The sequence below is a fragment of the Lytechinus variegatus genome, chromosome 5, assembly GCF_018143015.1.
Source record: "Lytechinus variegatus isolate NC3 chromosome 5, Lvar_3.0, whole genome shotgun sequence".
NCBI classification, from domain to species: Eukaryota; Metazoa; Echinodermata; class Echinoidea; order Temnopleuroida; family Toxopneustidae; genus Lytechinus; species Lytechinus variegatus.
Window position 1 is genome coordinate 25,063,824 of NC_054744.1, and position 23,674 is coordinate 25,087,497.

General features: G+C 36.0%; 1 protein-coding gene across 1 annotated transcript in view; it reads right to left on the reverse strand.

The window, feature by feature from the left end:
- Positions 1-338: 338 nt before the first annotated feature.
- Positions 339-23,674, reverse strand: part of LOC121415801 (uncharacterized S-adenosylmethionine-dependent methyltransferase Rv2258c-like) — a 35,213-nt gene continuing 11,877 nt past the window's right edge. Inside the window, exons 2-4 of the mRNA XM_041609133.1 lie at positions 8,218-8,423; positions 6,206-6,328; positions 339-3,186 (exon numbers count right to left, since the gene is read on the reverse strand). Coding sequence (XP_041465067.1) covers positions 2,621-3,186; positions 6,206-6,328; positions 8,218-8,423 — 895 coding nt within the window. The 3' untranslated portion in view covers positions 339-2,620. The remainder of the gene's footprint in view (positions 3,187-6,205; positions 6,329-8,217; positions 8,424-23,674) is intronic.

A 23,674-nucleotide genomic window follows, 5' to 3' on the forward strand; every position in this document is an offset into this window, starting at 1 on the left:
CTAAATAGACAGTTGGTTAGATATTGATTTGATATTGTTAGCACGATTGATATAGACTGTATTCTTTGATAAACAGTGAAGAAATCCCCAATTAAAAATTTATCAAGTGGAACTCGAAGAAAGGAAGCTGGATTTAATTGTCGAGTTGTACTGAGAAATCAAAAGCAAAAAATATGATTTGTAAAATGTAATCCTATAATAATGTAAAAGTTCAGAGGTACTTCATCAAAAAGCAAAAAAATATATATGTATATATATATATATATAAAATATATATATAAACTATTGGCTTGGTCGAAAAGAAAATATTGAGACAACTTTTAAATTCAGAAGTATTTCAGATGCCAATATCATCGATGTCACCTGTCGTCTTCCAATTAAGTACTAGAATAATGACCTCTAACATGGGATTAATGATTTTTTACCGATCAACAAAATAAAAAAAAAATTACAAATTTAAATATTCACAGTTGTTTAGATCAAACATAGAAGAACAAGAATAAACCTAGATATCATTGATTAATTATATCAGGGACTGAATTTAAAACATATCAATTTAAATAGGGCCAGACAAACTAAACTAAAGCAAAAAAGTAACAAAACGGAGGAAGCTTGTCTAAAAAGCAAGGTTTGTAAACGACACATGGTAAAGAATCTTGTGTACAATCATTAGCGGGGAGGGGGCGGGGAGTGACAAAATTGTAAAGAAAAATATTGATTAATTGATGTGATGCAAAGAGAAAGTAGGAATAACTCACATGATGTACGTCTGTTGTAGTTATTCCAGAATTCATTTTTAGCGTTCTTAACATGATGGAGCCAAAGTCTAAGTAAACGAATCAGAATTATTGTAAATTCTTCATTAGTATATTGGCAAACATTACATAAATCAGACAATAATCAACGACGTCCTCCCCCTTCTAAAAAAAATCCACATTGAAAAAAAATTAACAGACAATAAGTAGGAAAACCATGATACAAAAAAGCAAGTCAGAATGTGTTAATTTCAGCCATCAAAACCGTCCATTCAGTTTTTGTTTTAAAGTTCAAGTTAAGAACTTCAAGTCTGAATCCAACACCAGACTTCTGTTTAAGTTTCCATTTCTTAATTGTAGGAAAGTTGTCACAATCTCCACAAATTGACCAGTTAACACTACTGCATAAAAACATCACGATACACAGACTTTCACTGTCAATTAATTGTCGCCTCTAATGGCAGTTATTATAATTATATGTAAAATGTATTTAATTATTGGGGTTATTGGTAAGAATATATAAAAGGAAACATTCATGTTTCTATGTATCTTTTTCGATTCTTGTATATATATTTAATCAATCTCTAAAACAATTGACGATGGTGAATTTCTATTCATATATTTACATATCATACTATGTACAATTAATAAGAAACATTCATTTTGTGTCGTTGTATATATAAGAAATATATTATGAATACCAGGGTAAAACGGTCTTTATTTTGATAAGATACATAAAGAATCACGTGAAATGTTTGAATGTAATGTACGATATTCGCGATGAAGTTACATACAATGAATACATGAGCTGGAGTATGTCAAACATCAGAGTTGTGTTCTTTTTAAAACAGAAATATAAGGTCCGAAAATAAATCAAAATCAGTTAACCACTAAACAAATGATACATAAATTACATTCCAGCTTTCAACTAAATAAAGAATGAAAACAACAATTCATAGCTACCGGCATATATCAGCGGCCATCAAAATCTTTTAAGCACATTTTTAAATACAAATTTGAAACTGTAAATAGTCTTACAATTAAGAGGTTAAATAAAACAGAAATACAAATCGATACATAAATCAAAGTGGCAAAATGGCATGTCTATTTCAAAAACATATGTACATTTTTTAATATAAAAAATATGATCTATCATTTTTACCATTAAATAAATTATTTTTACTGTATATCTATCTACTACGTAAATTTCAGCTTTCATTTTGGCTTCGATACATATTTTATAGCTCTCATTGTGGCACCAGATAAGTTACACGTTAAATGTTGTTCTATTCAGCGAATATTCTGTCAAATCCACAACAGTATTTTAAGTATCACATTCATTATTGAAAAGAAAATACTAAGTAGTTATACGTCTTGATCACAAATACAGGGAATCTGAATACCTCAGTTCTAAAAATTCCCTCCTAGAAGTCAAAATTACTGTAAGAATTTAGGGTATTTTTTATCATCCTGTTGTACCGATATATGGAAATTCTTTACACATTCATATTCTTTCAGAGTATTGAAATAAAACAATGATATGCTGACCAAAGTAAAAACAGTCTCAATAGGTTTTCTAGCTCTATGACACCTAATCATAGAATCGATGTTCTAAATGAACACCATTTCTTTACTTGGAGAAATAACTTCATAAAAAGTTTTCGAAGATGGTCAGCCATTCCAGTGATACAGACGTGATTATGGAAGTATTTTCATGATTCAGTTGATATTAGCCAGTGCTTCCTCATTAGTCTGTGACTCACTATGACAAATTAACACAAAGAGCGCTTGATCTATGAAATTCATGAAGCTTATCGGTTTGACATCCCTAACGGTATAATGACGTTGAATGCTCAGCTGTGGACCTAGTCTGTTTTCTTTTTCCCCGTGATAAGGACGTTGAACCTGTCCTTCGATGGCTTCATGGTTATGTCTCCGAATCCATGTTTCTTGAGCATCTCCGAAGCGTTCTCCTTACCCCACATCGTGCCCAGTCCTGGGCCTCCAAAGTACATGGACACCGGTGTGCAGTGGAGCATACTGATGACGTAACCATCAATGGCTCGGGGATTCCCCACGTTTTTGTGCGGCGAGCTGTGCACGTTGACTTCCATCATGAGTAACAGACCGCCATCGACCATCACCCGCCTCGTCTCGCGGAGAACACCCTCAGGGTCGGCCATGTCATGGAAAGCATCGAAGAAGGTGACCAGGTGGAATGTGTTTCTCCATGTGTCTGGGAGTGTGGCAACGTCTTGCACGAGGAACTTGCAGTTGGTTAGGCTGAGTCGAGCGGCTTCTGCGCGTGCCTCGGCGATGGCCTTCTGGGAGATGTCAAGCCCATAGAAAGTGCATCCGGGGAAGCGCTGGGCCATCAGCATTGTTGCATGACCCTGGCCACATCCAAGATCTAACACAGATACGTTAGTTTCTGGAGAAGGAGAAAGAACGCAAATTCAATGATGTTAAAACAATGATTTATGAAAAATGTCTCCATAACTGGATTTGGAAAAAGCGTGAACTTTCGTCCCAAAGGATATATTCCTGATCGTGTTAATTAAATACAGTTAGAACAAAATTGACATCCAGATGTCAAATAAAACTGGTGTTGAACATCTGAAGGGTAACATTTTCATCATGGCCACCAATTCAGTAACTCGCATTGGCTTTCTACAGGGGCCACCTCGTTCCGGGTTGCAAAGACGGCCAGGAAGTTCAGTATCTTCAGTCAACCAATTGTCTTCCGGTGCTCAGCATTTTTTTTTTTTTTTTTTTTTCATATTGTTTTATTCTGATTCCATGAACAAAAATATATAACATTTCAAATTAACATTTCAAAACACATAATATTTTACATTTCATATTTGGACATTTTTCACTAACTTAATACCAGCATAAATCATATATAACTTAAAGGAGAAACAATGAAATCAGTTATAAAAAATGCTCAGCATGCTCATCGTTCTGGCCTTGCGGTCACACACACACACACACACATCACTGACCAGGACTCCATGAGTGTTTGTGCTAACACTGCAACGACTAATTAATTTCTCATGGTAATATCCGGAGTCTCAACAGGATCGGTTATCAGTAAAGCCAATGTACGCTTGGTAAATATCTGCAATCGTCTTGTCTGCATCTAACTTTGAATTAATAAAATGGATGAGGTAATAATTTCTTTCAGTGATTAATTCCCTAGTAAATGGTTAAGCTAATGGTTGAATAGGTGAATAATTTTTTTTTTAAAAAAGGTTGTCCACAATAATATTGACAAAAACTCAAAATGTCATTCCACCTCCGTTCACCAAAAACGCTCCCCGTTACCACCGACCCACCAATTACATGTATGTCAGGTACCCCCCATTGCCATCTTCACCATTCCTTTTGTCACTCATATCATCATTGTTATTCCTGTCAGTAATGAATAACATTGACACTTGTTAGTGATGTCTGCAACCTAGCGTGCATACCGAGGGGCCGGAAAAGACACGACTACCACCAGCGGACCATCTACATCATCATCACCATCACACGGACAGTGACTGAAGCTGCGGGAGCAGATGCCAATGAAATACGATGGTGGTATCATCTTTCAGACGTATTCGTAAAGACAAGATATTATTAGAGGACGGCATCGCCGTTCACATGGCGCCAACTGCTTTTGGTGTAAACCATCAATACTTTTTCCGCTATGTCCTTGAATGCGAACTCATTGAGAGTAACATGAACGTGTCTCTGATAGGAACCCGGCAATGTTCATTAATTTGTTGTTCCTTCGTCGTATGTTGATTATATCGGTCTCTTTATGTTGTAATGTGATATTGATGATGGATATGGGTGAAGGTTAACGGAGGCACGTCGAATGACACGATAGCTGAGAAATACAGACATCATAACTTTACCATGTTCTACAAAATCATACATCAGTTGTAAAAAATACCATAAAGATGAACAAACAATGTAGGAAGACGGATCTATATATAATCTGATCAAAAATATCATGATCATTCGACCTTTTTTAAGGTAACGGTGTCTTTGCAACACAATCCTCAAGAGGGAACGTCTTACTCTCGAAATAAATTTAATTGTTTTGGCAATGCAAACGTTCTTTCTTGATATGGTAGAGGAGGCGTTTAAGTTGGAGGGCATTCATCCCATATCCCCACTTTGACATTGAAACCTGCTGAGCTAACTACAGACGCAACATGCCATTCATTTACTATCCTTCTGTTCGTAGTTCTTGCCCTTAACACAACACCTACGCAAAATCTTTCACAGCAGACTACATTATTCTAGATCATTTTTTCCTGTCGGTTGCCATGATAGTAAAAGAATATTGTCTATTTTTGGTTGCTTACGATGTCAATTTATTCCTTAAAGAATAGCGCTAGAAACCTTTGCAAATGTCCTCGCCTTCCTCGAGTTATATTAATGATTGGGGATGATAAACCGAAACAATAATTGCAAAAGACACAAAATCGTTCAAAGTATATAAAGGGAGAATGTCCTTCAAAGATGGTAAGATTATTGAGAAGAGAACAAGAGAAAGGGAAAGAGAATGTGAGAGAGAAATCAAGAAAGAGCGAGGAGGGGGATGGATGGGAAGGTAAAAAGAAACCCAAGAGCATGATAATAAAGCTAATAGTCAAAGTTAGCTGAACATGCAAAGAAGAAAGCTCTCAGCACCGCATAAATAGAATTGAGCCAAGAAATACGTCATTTGATTCACCTAACATCTCATGGATTGATATTTTTTATCAATAATTTGTGACGGACGCCAATAACATTATTAAATAAGTATTTAGCCTTGTAGGTGCCAATAAATGGTTATCAAACTCCGTTCGATGTTCATATTGAGTATGTATGAAAGCGGGTAGGGAGTTCAAACTTTGTAGGCAATCGGTTTGGAATATTCTGAGTCTGTTTCTGCGTCAGTAACGTTTTACAATGTCTATCCAGGTACTAGACCGGATACACATGAGCCCTTCCCCATTTGCAATCAACATAAAACTATGGTACACCCCAAAATCTCAATTTATCTGGAAATTTCAAGGAAGTTTCAATATGTTTTACAGAAAGTGAGAAAGGATTTGTAGATGAATTATTTTTCTAAGCTAAATAGAACACGATTCCTCCCAGAAATGCATCCACTGCATTGATAGACGACGGTACGTGACTACACACGAACACTCGACCAGACAGTATGATTTTTTTTATTAATGATCACATAAATTTGAGGTTTTAGAATTCAAAATCACTTGCAGTGAACCATATTTTGTATGATATTTTCCAAAATCATTACGAAGAAGAGGACATGACAAGCTCACCCCGTTTTCATCTTTCCCACAATTATGAATATCACGTTTTCCTTTGAAAAACTGTAGTCATTCATCAAACTTTTCTGCAGCTTTTTAGAATGTATATCTTTATTTGATACATGGCCTTACCTAACATATCAACAAGTCCTGTTATGGAAGGAATCATGTCCTGGATCAAACAATTATCGTGCATCTTCCGTGACATATGATCCATAAAACGATGAAACCTGGGATACTGAGAATATGGAACACCTGCAGAAGAATGAAAAAAAAAACTAAATCAATATTCTTATGATTATTAATGTCGTTATCATCATCAATAATATTCATTTTATCATCATCTATCTTTATTTCAATATTACAATAATTATTACAATTTCAACGCACCAATCAGAATTTCTTCCTCACACTGATTACAAATATTCTGATCTACCTGTATTTACGGATGAACATTGTATAAATAGCTTTCATGAAGCAATCAAAATATCGTTGTTTTTCCTTCCTCTAAATGAAACATTTCTTCTTTGATTGACATGAATACAGTGAATTAATGATTTAGATAGCTTCTTAAAAAAATCAAAATAAATATATAGCAGATAAAAATCAAACTGTAAATGGCGCAATATTCAACTGAAGTAATCGATAGGGCTACAGGTGTGACGTGGAACAACATGAATAACATTAATGAAGCAACAAAAAGGTTCGATTGTAATAGATTAAATCAAACTCGTATCCCCGTATCCCCATGGTTTATCAACTGTAATGACGTTAAAACCCAATATAATTTATTAATACAATGGCTTGGATTTAGTTCTACTCCAATTTGATATAGGCCACATTATATGCTTTTCTTTGTTTTTTGATGGATTTGTCGGTTGACATTCAGTAATTTTGGAAATTCTACTTTGAATATAAAAAAAGAACACCCACCCCCTCCCCCCCAAAAAAAAGAAAGGTGAAATATTTACAGCCGACTTCATTTTACATACGCAACGTCGTGGCATGGAGACATTTTGCCTAAAAACACCTAGGTGAAACGACATTTGCTTCTGCGACATTTTGCTCCGGTCTTAATATCTCGGAGGGCATACAGGGTTGGAGCTAATATTATAATAGAGTGTTTGGTTCAGAATAATTTAAAGATTAATATTAGGGTTTATTTAGTTTTGGAGGTTAGGTCTTGTGCCAATAAATGGTTATCAAACTCCGTTCTATGTTCATATTGAGTATGCATGAAAGTGAGTTTGGCTTAACGTGCAGATTTTCCATCGGAGCAATTGTCGCCGGAGCAAATGTCATGGAACCAAAACCTCGTCGATGATTGTCTACTAGCCGTCTTGGTTTATATAATGAAGTCACTGTCGATTTATTTTCTTTGCATGAAACTACACGATTAAAGGTGAAATTACCAGAATTGTTTATTCGCACCCGGTAGCATGTGAAAGATATGTTTGATTTTGCCAGCGTCATCATGAGGCTGCGATGAATGCAAGGAATGCTCCCCAGGGAGTGGAAATTGTGCACTTTCGTGCGGGATTGAAATGAATCCAATGACCGGGGTAATAATATGCTGTAACGCGCTTTGAGCCATTCTGGGAAAGCGTTTTATAAAAATTGGCTATTATTATTATTATTATTCATACTCGGATCGAGGAATACCGCAATTTGATAGCTTACAACATGCACCTACACCTTTAGCTTGTGGTTGTGTCAAACTGAAACATTATCAAGCCCAAATTTCCTTGTCGAGCTAGACTGGCTAGGCCGACAATAGGGACTTGGCGCTCCGCGACGCACGAACGATTTAAGAAGACAGTGAATGTATCAAAAGGGCCTATTAAACAATGACAAAGTACAGCTGGAAGGTCTTTGTCGAAATATGGTGAACTGGAAGAGCAGTTTCATCTCAAGTCTTGGAGCTGGCAGAAAATAGTACGTTTGTCCGGGGTCCAGGACGAAACTGCTGCTTTGGTTAACCACTTTTGACAAGGACAGTGTGCATAAGACAATGTATTGTCTATGTTTTTGAATCCGTCGTGCGCCATGAAGCGAAAACTCTCTAATATCCTGACCGGAACTGATCAAGGGGATATATTTGGTTCTTGGAAGCTAGCATGATATTCATAAGCTAAAAATATTACCTTGTGGCCCGTCTTCTTTGAAGCAACCGAGAACAGAATCGTAGGCATGACATAACATGGGGACCAAACCACTGAATGCGACGATGTTACAGGGGCCGTTGGTGAGGAAAGGTCGCCGAGATTCGGGTACGAAGTATGTCTGGTTGTCAGGGTCCATCTCTACGATTCTCGCTACCACCATCGATCCTAACCACTCTCTGACGTATCTACAAAAGGAATAGAGAATATTCATGGCTTAGTTCGCTGTGATTTATTACTTTCTTTGGATTGAAATCATCAATTGTGATTAAACAATATTCACAATGGAAACAATTATCTGTATATTGTTATTTATTTATTGTTATATATTATATGTTATATATATATATATTTGTGTGTGTGTGTGTAGGTCTATATTTGTATTTTTATATATATATATATACAAGAATAGAATAAAAAAAAAGAAAGAGTGTAATTCAGTTTATTCATGTTTTCAACCCGATTTTTTCAGCAAGCAATTTCAAAATTCAAACATCTAGGTGTTGCAACGAGACAAAAGGGGTGTCAGTTGAAGGACATAAGCATATTAGGCAGTTAATGCATCTTCTGTGATCCAAAGAAAATTCTGGAAATCATTGTTTGGTATAGTAAACATAAAAAAAATATACGTGATGCCCGTGGTTCTTATAAACACGTTAAAATTTCCAAAAATCAAAAGCTGATCGTGGGGCAACTTAACTATAGAGAGAGGGTTTGAAAGGCAAACGAGACAGGAAATTCGTACCAGTAAGACATTTGTTTACGGAAATGAATTGCTTCATTGAAACCATTTGGATTATCAAAACTATAACGTTTTAAACATGATGACCAAATTAGAAAACACAGAGATATCAATTATTCGATACTTTTTTCCATATTGCGGTTCCGAACATCATATTCAGAATGTCACTGTCCTTTACCGACCCTACTACGCAAGAAAAGGAGAAAGAGACAAATGTCATAACAATCAAAATTGTTGTTGCACCTGTTTGTCTCTCACATGCCTTGTTTTCCATCTCTAAATTCTGTTTATTTCTTTTTCTCCAACCCAAGTCCAATTTTTTGACATGATATTGATACTGTTTTCTTTCTCATGTTATTGCAGGCGACCAACATGGCGCAGGGAGGCTTTGGCGGGCTCAGTATTTCACTCAGCGGCAACTTTCGCGCGATTTAAGTTAGGAATGTTGATCAGGTTCAACGCCCCAGTCGGCCCACCATTTCACTATTGTCCCTCCTTCTTCAACTTCCCCCCCTCCAACTCTCATCTTTACTTCATCTTGAAATGGCTTGGTCTGTTTTCATGAGAGAGTGGTGGGCGTTGCAAAAATAGCGAAATTTGTTGCGATAGTGATGACAGTAGACTGATCTCAAGTTGAGTACTACTCATCGTGTGCGGTATAGTAACTATCTGCTGAAGATAGAAGAAGCTTTATGTAGTTTCGATCATGCGCACATCAGGCCCGTTTCACCAAAGCGAGCGTTGACTGTTCATTAATTCTAAGTGCGTTGTCTGACACTATCATTGCCAAAAGACTTCGAAAATAGAAACATAAAATCGAAAGTTGTTTAAGTTAAAAAACTGTAATTGATATTGACCTTCGTTATGATATTGATATTTGACCTTGTCCACACTGTTTTTGAGACTAAGGACTGTATATATGTATGTATATATATATCTATATATATATATATACACATATATATATATATATATATATATATATATATATATATATATATATATATATATATTTGAACCTTGATTTAAGCTACGCCTACCATTGTTCTCTTCATCCATTTCTTTACAATATTTCAATAAAAGAGTTGCCAAAAGCTCGTGTACATGTATAACTTTACACATTTGTATTTCTTCTCCAATACATGTACTGTATCGAAGCAATAGCTTTGATCCAGCTGAGGATTGGCGGCTTGTCATTGTTCTAAACCCACCTTCACCCGACAAAGGAAATTATAATTGGTATATTGTCGAAAATCTGTCTATCTGACGGTCAATCGGATTGGGTTCGCCCTAACCATTAACCCGTCTCTGTGGTCTAGTGGTTAAGGCACCGGCGTTCAAAGCTGGGGGCCCGGGTTCGATTCCCGGTGGAGACATTTTTTCGGCATCACCAATTTTTCCAAAGGGTAGATAGCTCTGGGGAACCTTGATTTAAGCTACGCCTACCATTGTTCTCTTCATCCATTTCTTTACTATATATATATATACATATATATATGTATATATATATATATATATATATGTATATATATATATATATATATATATATATATATATATATACATATATATATTTATGTATTTATGCATATATTGAAACTACAAGAAGAGAAGGATTCAATTATTAGTGGTGTAACCTCAATATCTTTTGTATTGTCATCATTTGAGAATATTGACCCGATGATGATGTCGGGGAGGCAAACTTATTTTGCGCCTGGAATAATCTGAAGTTGATATCACAATTATTTTCTTGTAATTTATTTTTGGTTTCCTTTGTTCATTGCATTTATGCGAATGGGACAAGTTACCAAATTACTGATGTGCTCACTTTTGTTTCAGCCGTGTAACTCAGTCGACTCTCTACTTGTCAGGCCTCTCATCTCCTAATAACATGCCCGAATGAAGCATCGGTCGTCAACAGACTAAGGCCCCCTGACTAAGCCTGTTTGGAGAACAAACTCGACCATATCCGATGTTTGTTCGCCAACCAGGTCTCGGGTTGCTCCAGCAATGCGGGAGCGTCCCCCCTTCGAATCACTCCCCCTGCGGTGATCCCGCCGAGACGGTGGTGAGGGTCCACCCCAGTGGGGATGCAACCACGAGGGAAGGATGCCATGAATAAATGTGTACCTCGCTAGTTTCACAAACCTTGGTAGTGAGGTATGCATTAACACGTTTCCTAAAATTTAAAGGATGCCAGTGTCTCATCACCAGCATATATAATAGTGCATCTTGGAGATGTTGGACTCGTATTACAGCTTCAAAGTCAATCTTAAGGGAGAATGGACTATGGAGGTAGTCATGTTCGACAGGAACAAAACAATAAATTGTTGAATTATCCTCCAAAAGGTACAAGCAGGAAGTAAAGAGAAGCACCATGAAACAGAAACAAGATGTATATTCATTTTTTTTCACTTGAGATCTCTGTATGGACAGGTTTAAAAATGAGATCCATGATATTCTTTAAAGGTGCGAAAACATGGCAAGTATATCGATAAATTGATGACTGAAGAGACTGAGAGAATGACTGAAATGTGTAATGCCTGAATTTTACGGCGTTCACTTTGTAATATTTTGCTTTCTAAATTATATATCTCCCCGAAAACTATACGTTTTACGTTTTCAGACCGTCTAGATATATGTAACCTGCACTTAATTGATTCGTAAGGTTTACTTGATTTTAAGTTTTCATCATTTGAGCGAAGGGATTGACGTGTTCACAGTCGATAACCTTTAACGTTAACGACAGCTCAGGTAAGAATGAGACGGGATGACATGGTTTAGTCTTGATGCATAGCAGACATACCTCACCGGTCATCACATACCTGTTTCTGACTTTCACGATAGTGCAACTAAAGCAAGAAGGTAATGTATCGAATTATTCACCCTTGATCAATAGTCGAAATTACCTGATGGCGTGTGGAACATTTTTATTCCTGCACCAATTGATGTGGGATATACGATAAACAAAAATATAGTTTCAACTTTACATCTTTAGCAACAACCACACTGGGAAAACTTTGTGAAGGTGCTACTTTGCACTTTTTGATCTGATTGGTTAACATTTATACATGTAAATAATTATGCTCTAAGTCCAGAATGTAAGTAATATTCTGTGTAAATCAGGAATAACAAAAAGGCAGTCCATATATTCACAGTTCTTTCTTTCCTTTACTTGACTTGATTAACCTAAAAAATAAAAAATATAAAACCCATTGTTTCAGAATACAGGCCTACATTCAGGGGTCACTCATGATGCGTGATAAGTATCATCAAATTGCAGAAACATAAAACACATCAAAAATATTTTTCAATTGCTCTAGGAAATGGTATAAAACCTTCTACAGGAATGAATGCCTGCGGCAGCAGGTATGACGTTCTACCATTTATTTTGGTCTTTTAGTTCCGCTTCCGGGAGTAATTTTTGTCATCTTGGAAAAGGGAAAAGAAGTTTCCTCTTTCATCTTTTCACTTTCATTGAGAAAGAGGTTGTCATTTGACCCCGCATTTGACCAATGATCATACCTCATGTAATTTGACGATTGTTTGTCAGGATAGAATACAATAATAGCAGGATCTACCAAACGCTGTATTTTACGTCATCAGATGTCGTCATCAATTGCCGTATCACGTTTCACCACCGACGCTACATTTTTGGCTTCAGGCCTCCCGGTGACACAACTTGTTGTCCCGGCTTGTTGTCTATGTCGGAAGGTTCCGGGGAGCGTTCCACGATGTCGCCTATCAGTGATGTTCACTGACTACTGTTACTCTTTACTGAAACCCTTGCATTTGATTGGCTGAGAGCAATACTTTCTGAGAGAAACCCTGATAAATCACTTCTTGAAACGCCTCCTTGCCATCTCATCATATCAATGTGATATTCCCTTAGAACACGATCGGCACACCGACATCGTCCTGGTAGCTATTCTTCTGAACGGAAACCAACAATCTTCAGGCTCTTTGAGAGATCACCTCAAGCTCTGAAGTGGCAGAATAAGGGTTACCCGCCATCAATTATTTGTGCGATAGGTTGTAATATTGGTTAAACCCTCGAGATAGCCTTCAACCTCTTGATGATCTCAATACCTAAGAAGGAATCTTCAGGAGATGATAAGAGGGGTGAACGACAGAGGCAGGGACTGTGAAACCGGAAGTCGAAGGTACAGAGGACAATCACCCATATGTTCTTTTTCTTCTGGGAACTTTTTTTGGCAGGGGGGGGGGTTCTGAGAATTACAGAAGCAAATTGGCTACCAGCATCATTTCATTGCACGTAGCAACCTATACTACAGGAAACGAGTAAATCACATTATCTTCAAAATTTATCAAAAAATACTTTCTTTCTAGATACTCTTCCAGTGATGATTTGTCACAAGTCTGATATGCACCATCAAAAATGAATCGAAAAAAAGATTCCTTCCGTCCATTCGAGAGTTTATCTTGTGATACTAAGGCCTTATAATACACAAAACCAATCAAATAAATGACTTAGTTCATATAGTAATGTGTATCAGCTGAGTCACATGTCAATATTGTGTATGTGTCTTGACCAAACTCAGTAGTAATATTTTTTTCTAACTTCACATTTAATATCTATTTGAAAAAAACAGTTAAAGCATTAAATGCAAATTCCGTCTCCACAAACTTATTTGAAAAGATTTAGAAATATCAGTTTCGTAAAGTGGTGCCTTGTTTGGGTTCACCGAGGTAGCGTTTTTACTTCATTAAAGCCAATGAAAAAATAACATACACTCGGTTTCCTTTATTCCTATTTTACCATATATAAATGTAAAATATATAATTTCCTCCATATTGTGTACATAATAGTCTTCTCAAACTTTCCTTTTTTATATATACAAATAAGAGACATTTCAACGTTTTGCTTATTAAGAATTTTGTTAATTTGTTCAAATCAAGTTGTTATCCGGTAGCCACGGCCTTTGATTGAAAGTAGGACAATTGAAGAAATTTCTCGTTCACTATTGGGTCATATAATATATCCCGAATGAGATGATCGGATCTTGTAGGTGGCTCCTTATCGCATCTACAGGAAAACTAATTACAGTTCATCTATCATGTCTACAAAAAACGGATACATTTGTAAAAAAAAATTATGATTCAATAAAAAAGATATTCTTGATAATAAGAAGTTAGGAAAAGACGTTCCAAAAGATTCTCGAAGAATAAGTAGACGGTAAAATCAGCATGTCTGAAAACTTCACCCGATGTATGTTGAACTAGGGGAACATGGCCTCTGCAAAGTACGCTTGTCTCCATAAAATAATGTCAGTGTAGCCTTCGGGCACATGGATCAGTAGCAACCCGTTCCGATTATGGTCAAGTGGCCCTTGAACCTTTGGCCTTGCTACCACAAGATCTATCCGCAAGGCTTTGAACATCATCGTGTAAAAAAAAAGCGCCACGGTGCCACACACTCATGCGGTCGAATGGAAGTACAATAAGTCAATACTCTTCTGAATTCCATGTATTAAAAGAAGAAACTGCGAATGCTGGAATCGTCTAATTATCTCAGCCCACGCACTGGTAAATGAGATGAGTATAATTAGAAACAGATCAGGGTTATAGGCATGACTGTGCAAAATCTGATTACTGACGTCTCTGAAATGAGAAGGAAACATATAAACTAGAATTGGAAAAAAAAATATACATTTCGAAGCTAGAGAGGTTTGTATGATGGAATTTCAATTGATGGTCAATCGTTAACAGAATAAAGTATTCTTATTTTATTTCAGGAGAAAACAAGAAATTCAAACTACTATGATGCAAAGCAAACAGTCCTGTTAATTCACCAATTCTAATATAAAATTAGGCAAATGATGGAAGCCGTACTATTGATTTGAAGTGTTCTTTTTGAGCCATTATCAGTCGATCTACCTTACACCCCTATCTTCCAGACAAGATTCGCTCGCGGCCAGAGCGATGAACTAGATCTATTTGTGATATACTTGAACCCATTTTTGGCGGGATCTGTACCTTCACGCGATCCCCAATCGTCTGCAGGCTAGCTTCACAAGTACATCCGGCGGGGAAGCGAGAAAGAGACGAGACTTGTTTTTCGGCCGACCGGCATACTAACCCATATTATAATTGTTATTATTCATCTCTCCCTGTCCTACATACAAATTACACAGGAATCGTTGATCAGACGCTCCATATTTCTTTCTGAAATCTTGAAGAGGATTAATGACTTGTCTTCACGTGGAATCTTTTTATAGAAGACTGGAAAAGTAGGGGGTATTTTTCGATTGCTACAAATTAAATAGGTTGCACGAAGAATGAACGAAAAAAAGGGTTTTTCAGATGCAATTTTCCCCTTCACTCTTAAAACAAATCAGTCAAATTGACTAGACCAGTAGTCAGCTGGGAGCAACTGATATGGCAATCACTGATATTCATATTTCTGACATATATGCAAGTCAGAAATAACTCATTTGTAGTAAAATATGACTAGAATAACAGTTGCTCCCAGCTGACCCTATTAACCAGTAATTTTTTGACTGATTTGTTTTTAGAGTGTTCATTCTGTGGTAGTGATCAATATGGAATTCCTCCTCTGTTCGATTCTTTTGTGATGTAGGTTCCGAAAAATTGAAACATATCAAATTCGAAACCTTAAGCAATGACCTCTATGTATGCATTCTTTACCTGTATGTATTCATGAGTTACAGGGTAACTGATTAAGGCAAAGACAAGGGTAGGAATATTGGGAGAAAATTGTATATGAAGAACATAAAAGAAAAGAAAGGAAAGGAGTTGTCTTTTAAATCCCTGCACAGCATATGACGGTTATTCCTGAAAGTTCAAATTCTTGAAGAGTTCCTTCAAGTTTGTTAGTCAAGGTATCATTACAATGGTCCTCACCGATACCCGAGCTACCAAACATATTACCAAGGGTATTACTTACCAACTTAGGCACCATTTGAGCCCCAAGCGTGGGTGTGGAACCCACCAACTTAGTCCATAGACCAAAGTACAGCTACACAAGGGGTTCCCAACTTAACCTATCACTGATTTCATTCATTTGAATTCATCACGTATGCTCAATCCATTAGCCTTTCATTGTTACATTCGCAGTATGTGTTTGTAATAGTTGGCAGTCGACAGCCAATAGGTTGACCTCACTGTCCTTACAAACAGAAATGTTAGTGAATCGTAATATAAGATATTATATCAAGTCATTTATACAGCAAATGACAATGTTTCCTTTAAATTTCTGCATGATACACTCTTTTGCATACCAGCCTCTATTTGGTCGATGCATTAATTCCATTCTTTCATCATTTAAAACCAGAACAGCCTGTGAAACAATGATACCTTTATATTTGTTATCAGATAATAAAGTCTGAATGTCTTGACGGGTGATTTTGACACACTTAGTTCAAGATTACCTTATAGGTAACTCCACTTCGTAAAAAGAAAGGTAAACGGATAGCTTTCAGATCAGTTTGGTGAGGTGTGCTTTTAAGTTAAACACTATCTATCTTATAATCGACTTTCCAATGTAACGAGGGGACTATTTTTACCAATTAAGACATCGCAGGTGGTACACACGATATCTTGTACAGACAGAAGGGAGTTTTCGCAATTAAAACGAGGACGGATTCTACAACACAGTAAATCTATTGAAAGTGCCCGTCAGATCCCAATGCACACCTGAGAGGTCTTTGTCAAAACTTGGTGAACCGGGACAGCTGGTCGTCCTAGGATTCGGAGCTGACGAAAAATTGCAAATATGTCGTTGTCCGGAGTCGATTTTTTGACAAAGACTTCTTTATCATGAAGTCCTTTTGACAATAGATTCTCTACGTGCCAGAAAGCGTCTAAGCAGTGGTTGCGAAACTCCTTGATATCGCGAGCGACTCAACTCTATACAATCCTCGTAAAAGAAATACAATGATTTATACCATTTGGTTGGTGATGAAGAGGATGATGCCAACAATAAAATTTTGAAGTGCCATAAACTTGACATTATATACTGACAAATGGCCCTGGGTCGGTAAAGTACCCCATAAGTCATTGTGAATGTTATCTTATTTATATCATCACAATACACGCTCTTAACATTGCGTGTAATAAGGACGTTTTAAACTACAACCCAGGATAAATCAAGTTTGTTTTCATAGCCTATACGTTTTGTTGCCAATCGGGAGGATTCGTTAAATACTGCCTCCTATTTGAGGGACTCCCTGGCCAACAACTTGTTTTCATCCACTTTTGTCGGACGTCATATAAATATTGACACAATATTTGATCGTAAAAAAATATTTTCTCCCTATCTATACAGGTATAGAGAAGGAGAGATGTGAAAAGCGGTGTTTACAGTGATTTTATAGCAATTAAAGCTACTCTATTTTGATAAAAGCATCTTAGTCGTACTGATGACGCTATATAAATAAGAATGATCACCATGATTAACGTAGGTCTACTGTCCGACAGGCCCATAACTCCATAATAAAAGTGCTTTGTTTTTGTCTTTTTAAAATCTAGTGCGTTGGACTGTGTACTAAAAATGATCCGTCGAAGACTTGATGCGCGTAATCATCAGAACAGAGCGATTTTAATACCGTTAGGTTCTTGTGATTTTGTCCCAAATATATTATGAATCAAGTTGACATTTGTCTAATGAAACAACAGCCATTGTCATTGTCAAGGCAATGCAGGTACTCTACCGAAGATGGTTAAATTGTTCTTTTAAAGAGTTCCATAGTTGGTCTTTTTCTCACATAAATGTACATGCTTTCCTTATGTATTAAAATAGTTCATATGCGGAACGACAAAAGGCAAATAATCACCTTTCAGCTTTCCCCAACAAAATAAAATCTAGTGAGAGATTTTCCGAAAAAAATAATATGAATCCTACACAAGCCAGAAATTTGTGACCGCTTTCCCCCTCCGGGTTACTCATTATATCCACATGAAATAAGTGATATTTAATCGTTCAATATTTTCATTTGGAGCAGCGGTTTACCTAAAGTGTGGTCCGCATAACCCAATTCACGACATGGAATCACAGCGTGAGTCTTTCAGGGGAGGGAATAACTAAAATAAGAAGGACACAAAATTGAAATCCTCTTTTCTACGATGAACGTCGAAAACTGTATGAATATGAAGTGCAATATAAAACATTATTTGCTAAAACGAACAATGTATCATCGTGGGATTATGGAGCTAAAATACTCTCCCTGATGAGAGTACGGAATTTAGCTTGATAACTTCAAAAGAATGTTTAATGGTTGCATGTCAGGCGGTGAAAATATGTCTGCGTTCGTGGTTGGGTGTGTGTGGGTTTGTATTTGTTTAAGCAAAATAATGCACAGTTTACAAAAACCAATAATGTATCGGATGCATATCTATATATCTGAACTAACGTGTTTATTCACGCATTCATTTATTAATCTCTGCATTCACTTATTAATTTATTCCCTATTTTATTAGATTAGTCTACAATATGGCTTTTCTTTTATTAGTTTTTCGAACCGTAAGGCAAGGAGGTCTTTGGCATATAGCAAACATCAATATTTACATGAAAATAAAAACACATGAATTAAGGTAACAATGTGATTTACATGTATGAACATGGAGAGGGTATTAATAGAAATTACAAAAGAACAACTCAGAGCTTTCCACTATAACCACTATATTATTGGTTTTTGTAGAACGGAGAATGTGAGCAGGCGAAGAAGCCGAGTTAGGTGTCCCCTTTCAACCAGTGATATTACCCAGTTCGTACAATAATTTGATGTATATAGATTAAAAAGATGTATATAGATTATGTGATGTATATAGATTAAAATGATATATTGTCTTTCTTTTTGTTCCTCTTTTTCTCATTTTGGGTTGGGGACATGACCGCTTTCCCCTGGCTGCACAAGTAAAGTTATTTAATATTAGAAGGATTTAATTCATTTATCTTATGAAGATGGAAACAAATTAGTTCGTCACTTAATATCCCAAGATGAGTTGCTCGTTTTCGTTTCATATCTACCGTACAAACTCGATATTCTTGACGATCAAATATCTTTTGTTGAGGAACAATCTGTATATGCCACTCACATAAGTAAATATATCAGTTTATTTATTTATTCATTTATATATTTAATTTTTAGTAGGTTGGCTCTATCAGTAATTGGTATACTCTTGTCCTTGGAGGCCCTACAAGAATACAAACATAACAAACATGGGTATAAAAGGTGTACAGTGCAAGTTGAGACAAACAAACTAAACAAAAGAACAATACAAAGGGCCAGTTTATACATTAAGACTATTACAACGCCAAAATAAAAGACTAAATGAAGATTCGGATTGGGCATTTCTTAAAAAGTTAGGTAGATTATTCCAAATTAATGCACCAGCAAAAGAAAAACTTTGTTTGCCCATTTCCGTTCGAACTCTGGGCAAAATCAAACCTGGCACTCCAAGTACGAATACTATGTAAAGTTTCTTTTTTTATAGATATGTATTAAAACAAATAGGCTGGATTTTGATTAAGGAAAACAGAAAATATCATTTAACATTTAAAATATTTCCATCTATCTTCGATGGGAACCCATTTCAAATTGTTTGAATTAATTTGGATAAGAGTTCTGAGATTGTCTCCCAAAATTACTCTCGCCATTTTTTGTTTTGTTTAATCATGATATCTTTTGTGTTCTGAGCACAACTTGACCAGGCATTACTACAGTATTCAAACAGAGGTAACATTAATGCATTAGCAATGAGTTTTAATCCTTCCAGAGGTATCTTCTCGAACAACCAAGAAATGCTATTCTCGATTCTATTTTTCACTTGTTTTTGTCACATGTTCTTTCCAAAATAATGTTGGATCTAGCCATACTCCGAAGTATCTGTGATTGTAGACCTGTACAATTTGCTGTTGGTTAAGTCTAATGCAAATGTTCTTCTCAAGTTTGGCCAATTTCATTTGTGAACCAAATACGATCAATTCAGTTTTCTTTGCATTCAATGTGAGATTCTTCTATTTTACCAATTCGTATACTTGTTTTTAATCAATTGGGCAAGTCAGTGGAAAAGGTTGATGTACTATTAATTTCCACTGAGTTGAAATACAAGGCAGGTGTGAAGAAAAAAAAGGAAAAAATATGTCCTTTACCGGGCTTTCTTATTTTTTGTGGTTTCTTGATCTTTGGAAAATACCAATTCTCAAACTCTAACAATGGATGATTCCTACACAAAATAAAAGATATATCGATTTATAATACCACTTGAAATACTTTTTGCCAGGCGTAGGGGGCGAGAGGTCGCCCAAGATTTGAAATGAATGAACGAGGAAACTCCATACCGGTTAAAAGTGATTTTTGTAACGCTTTTGACAGGTCATATTCCTGAAAGATCAATTGAAAAGAACTTCAAGGTCAACGACGAAAATAATGATTTCTTTCACATCCATGCGAAGATGACAAGAGCCTGCTAACCATTATAAAGAAGTTAGTGTTGAACGTTTTTACAAGATTGATCCCTTGTGGTTAAAGAAATCTGTTTTGAAAATGAGTACATGATGTTGACATTGATGTACACCGCGTGTGGAGATAGGTTGATCATAAAATACCGAAGTTGGGGGAATGATGCAAACTATAAAACCATACCAGCACACAATCAAATAGTGTAAAATTTGAAATTATGTTTTAATATAAAGATTACATTCCCCTGAATATCATACACAAACAAGCACAGAACCGAGATGGAAACAATCTAACCTTGTTTTCATTTTACATTAGTCACAGTCTTCGTTTTTTGTCTTGCTTCCCTGTTCGAATCCCTTTTTGTAATTTAATTTCAAATTTATTAAGGGAAATATAATAAGAACGCCTGTCATTTTTCACGACCGGAGCTACCTGTTAGAAATCATAACATTGCGTGCCTTGTCGTTTAGTACATGTAGGAAAGAGTTAATTCGACAGTTACATGGATGGATGTAGTCAACATGATTGTTGCAATGTGGGATGACTTCCTCAAATTCAATGGCAGTCTTATTAACTATTAAGAAGAAAAAAAACCTCAAGAAATCATATTTTCTATTCTTGAAGATGACAAGCATATCATCCAACAAGGAAGTAAATCCAGATCACAACAAGTGGATTTTTATTCTTTTCTCCCTCTGTCGTTGCGAAGAGACTTGATCTAGATACTCCGTATAAGATTATTATGACATGGACCTTTTCAAATTACCTGAGGAAATTGTCAACCGCATTTCGTGGGATGTTACTCAAGTTTTGTCTTAATTCGGTGCCTTGGTTTGTTGCTTTGTATTCAAACCCTCATATTCCAATTTTTCCGCCGGAGCCCCATTTCTATCCTTTTGTGAATGAGGAAGTAAAATGGAGAGCAAGGGAGATAGGGGTTGTCAGGTTATGCACCTGAAATCAATTAGTGTCGTTGGTTACATCATGACGTCATTTAGGTGATTATTATTAGGTTTGACCTCTACTGAGACCCTTGTCGAGGTTCTAGCAATGTCCAGTCACTAAGTAAAGTAAATTCCAAATCCCATCCTCTGCAAAACTTGTTTAAGTGAATAATTCACTTGAATAATTGACAGTAATTCATCCAATATGTAGTTTTTCGCGTAAAATTACACTACGAAACCTTTGACATGTTTAAGTATTCATGTACATGAATGGTAAAACATCACGGGGCTGAGTTGTATTTCCGATCTTCCTGCTGCTTCTATTTCGCCACCAACATTAATCAATTAATTTGTTTAATTATTTTATATTTAGTTTGTTCATTTTGAATTTTTCTAACTTTCATTCATGCATTTATTCTTATTTGTTTTCCTTGTTTTTGTCTCACCTGCGAAGCAAAGTGAAACTATAGGCGTCGCTTTTCCGACGGCGGCGGCGGCGTCAACATCAAATCTTAACCTGAGGTTAAGTTTTTGAAATGACGTCATAACTTAGAAAGTATATGGACCTAGTTAATAAAACTTGACCATAAGTTTAATCAAGTATTACTGAACATCCTATGAGAGTTTCATGTCACCTGACCAAGGTCAAAGGTCATTTAGGGTCAATGAACTTAGACCATGTTGGATGAATCAACATCGAAATCTTAACCTGAGATTAAGTTTTTGAAATGTCATCATAACTTAGAAAATATATGGACCTAGTTCATGAAACTTGGACATAAGGTTAATCAAGTATCAATGAACATCCTGCATGAGTTTCACGTCACATGACCAAGGTCAAAGGTCATTTAGGGTCAATGAACTTTGGCCGAATTGGGGATATCTGTTGAATTCCCATCATAACTTTGAAAGTTTATGGATCTGATTCATGAAACTTGGACATAATAGTAATCAAGCATCACTGAAAATTTTGTGCAAGTTTCAGTTCTCATGATTAAGGTCAAAGGTCATTTAGGGTCAATGAACTTTGGCCGAATCGGGGGTATCTGTTGAATTACCATCATAACTTTGAAAGTTTATTGGTCTAGTTCATTAAACCTGGACATTAGAGTAATCAAGTATCACTGAACATCCTGTGCGCGTTTCAAGTCGCATGACCAAGGTCAAAGGTCAATGAACTTTGGCCGAATTGGGTGTATCTGTTGAATTACCGTCATAACTTTGAAAGTTTATGGATCTGATTCATGAAACTTGTACATAAGAGTAATCAAGTATCACTGAACATCCTGTTCGAGTTTCAGGTCACATGATCAAGGTCAAAGGTCATGTAAGGTCAATGAACTTTGGCCATGTTGGGGTTTTTTGTTGAATAACCATCATATCTCTGTAAGTTTATTGGTCTAGTTCATAAAAAGTGGACATAAGAGTAACCATGTATCACTGAACATCTTGTGCGAGTTAGAGTAGTATTCAAAGTCAGCACTGCTGCTATATTGAACCGCGTGATGCAGGTGAGACGGCCAGAGGCATTCCACTTGTCTTATTTTATAAATCATTATTATTAACTTATTTTTCTTATTTTTTGGTGGGGGGGGGGGTCTGCTGTATATTACTACTGCTACTACTAATACCACTACTACTGCTGCTGCTGATTGCTACTTTTAATACTACTACTACTTCTACTCCTACTGATGATAATGATAATAATAATAAAATTTATGATGATTATGATGATACTACTACTAATAATAATAATGATAATAATAATTATCATAATAATAATAACAATAATACTGAACCAGTATTTATATACCTTTCTAAAGTTCTAGGATCATATTCGATAATTCACAACATGTTACATATAAAGGTCGTCTGAAATGTTACATTTGGCATTGAACTTGAGCGATATCACTTACTTTCTATTGCCATCTGTACACTAATGACATTTTCTTTTCTCATTACTTCAATTCAGCTAGTCCTCAATTTCGTAATCTCAAAACCAACGAACGTTAAAATCCTCAATATTTCTATGGAGCAAAAGATGTTTTAGGTTAGAATAAACATACGTTTAATCTATTCAATTGCTATTATCCATATATCCACAGCCGAGAAAGTCATAAAATATATGTTTGATGTGGCCGCATGCAGATATTAACTATTGACCTTTCACTTATTTTGTTATGTTATATGTCAAGTTTTGACGCTGTCAATAAAACAGGTTGTTCAGATCGTTTGATAACGAGAAATTAAGTGCACTATCAAACAAACGTCAATCTCCAATAGAATTACAATTCACTCATTGCAAATTA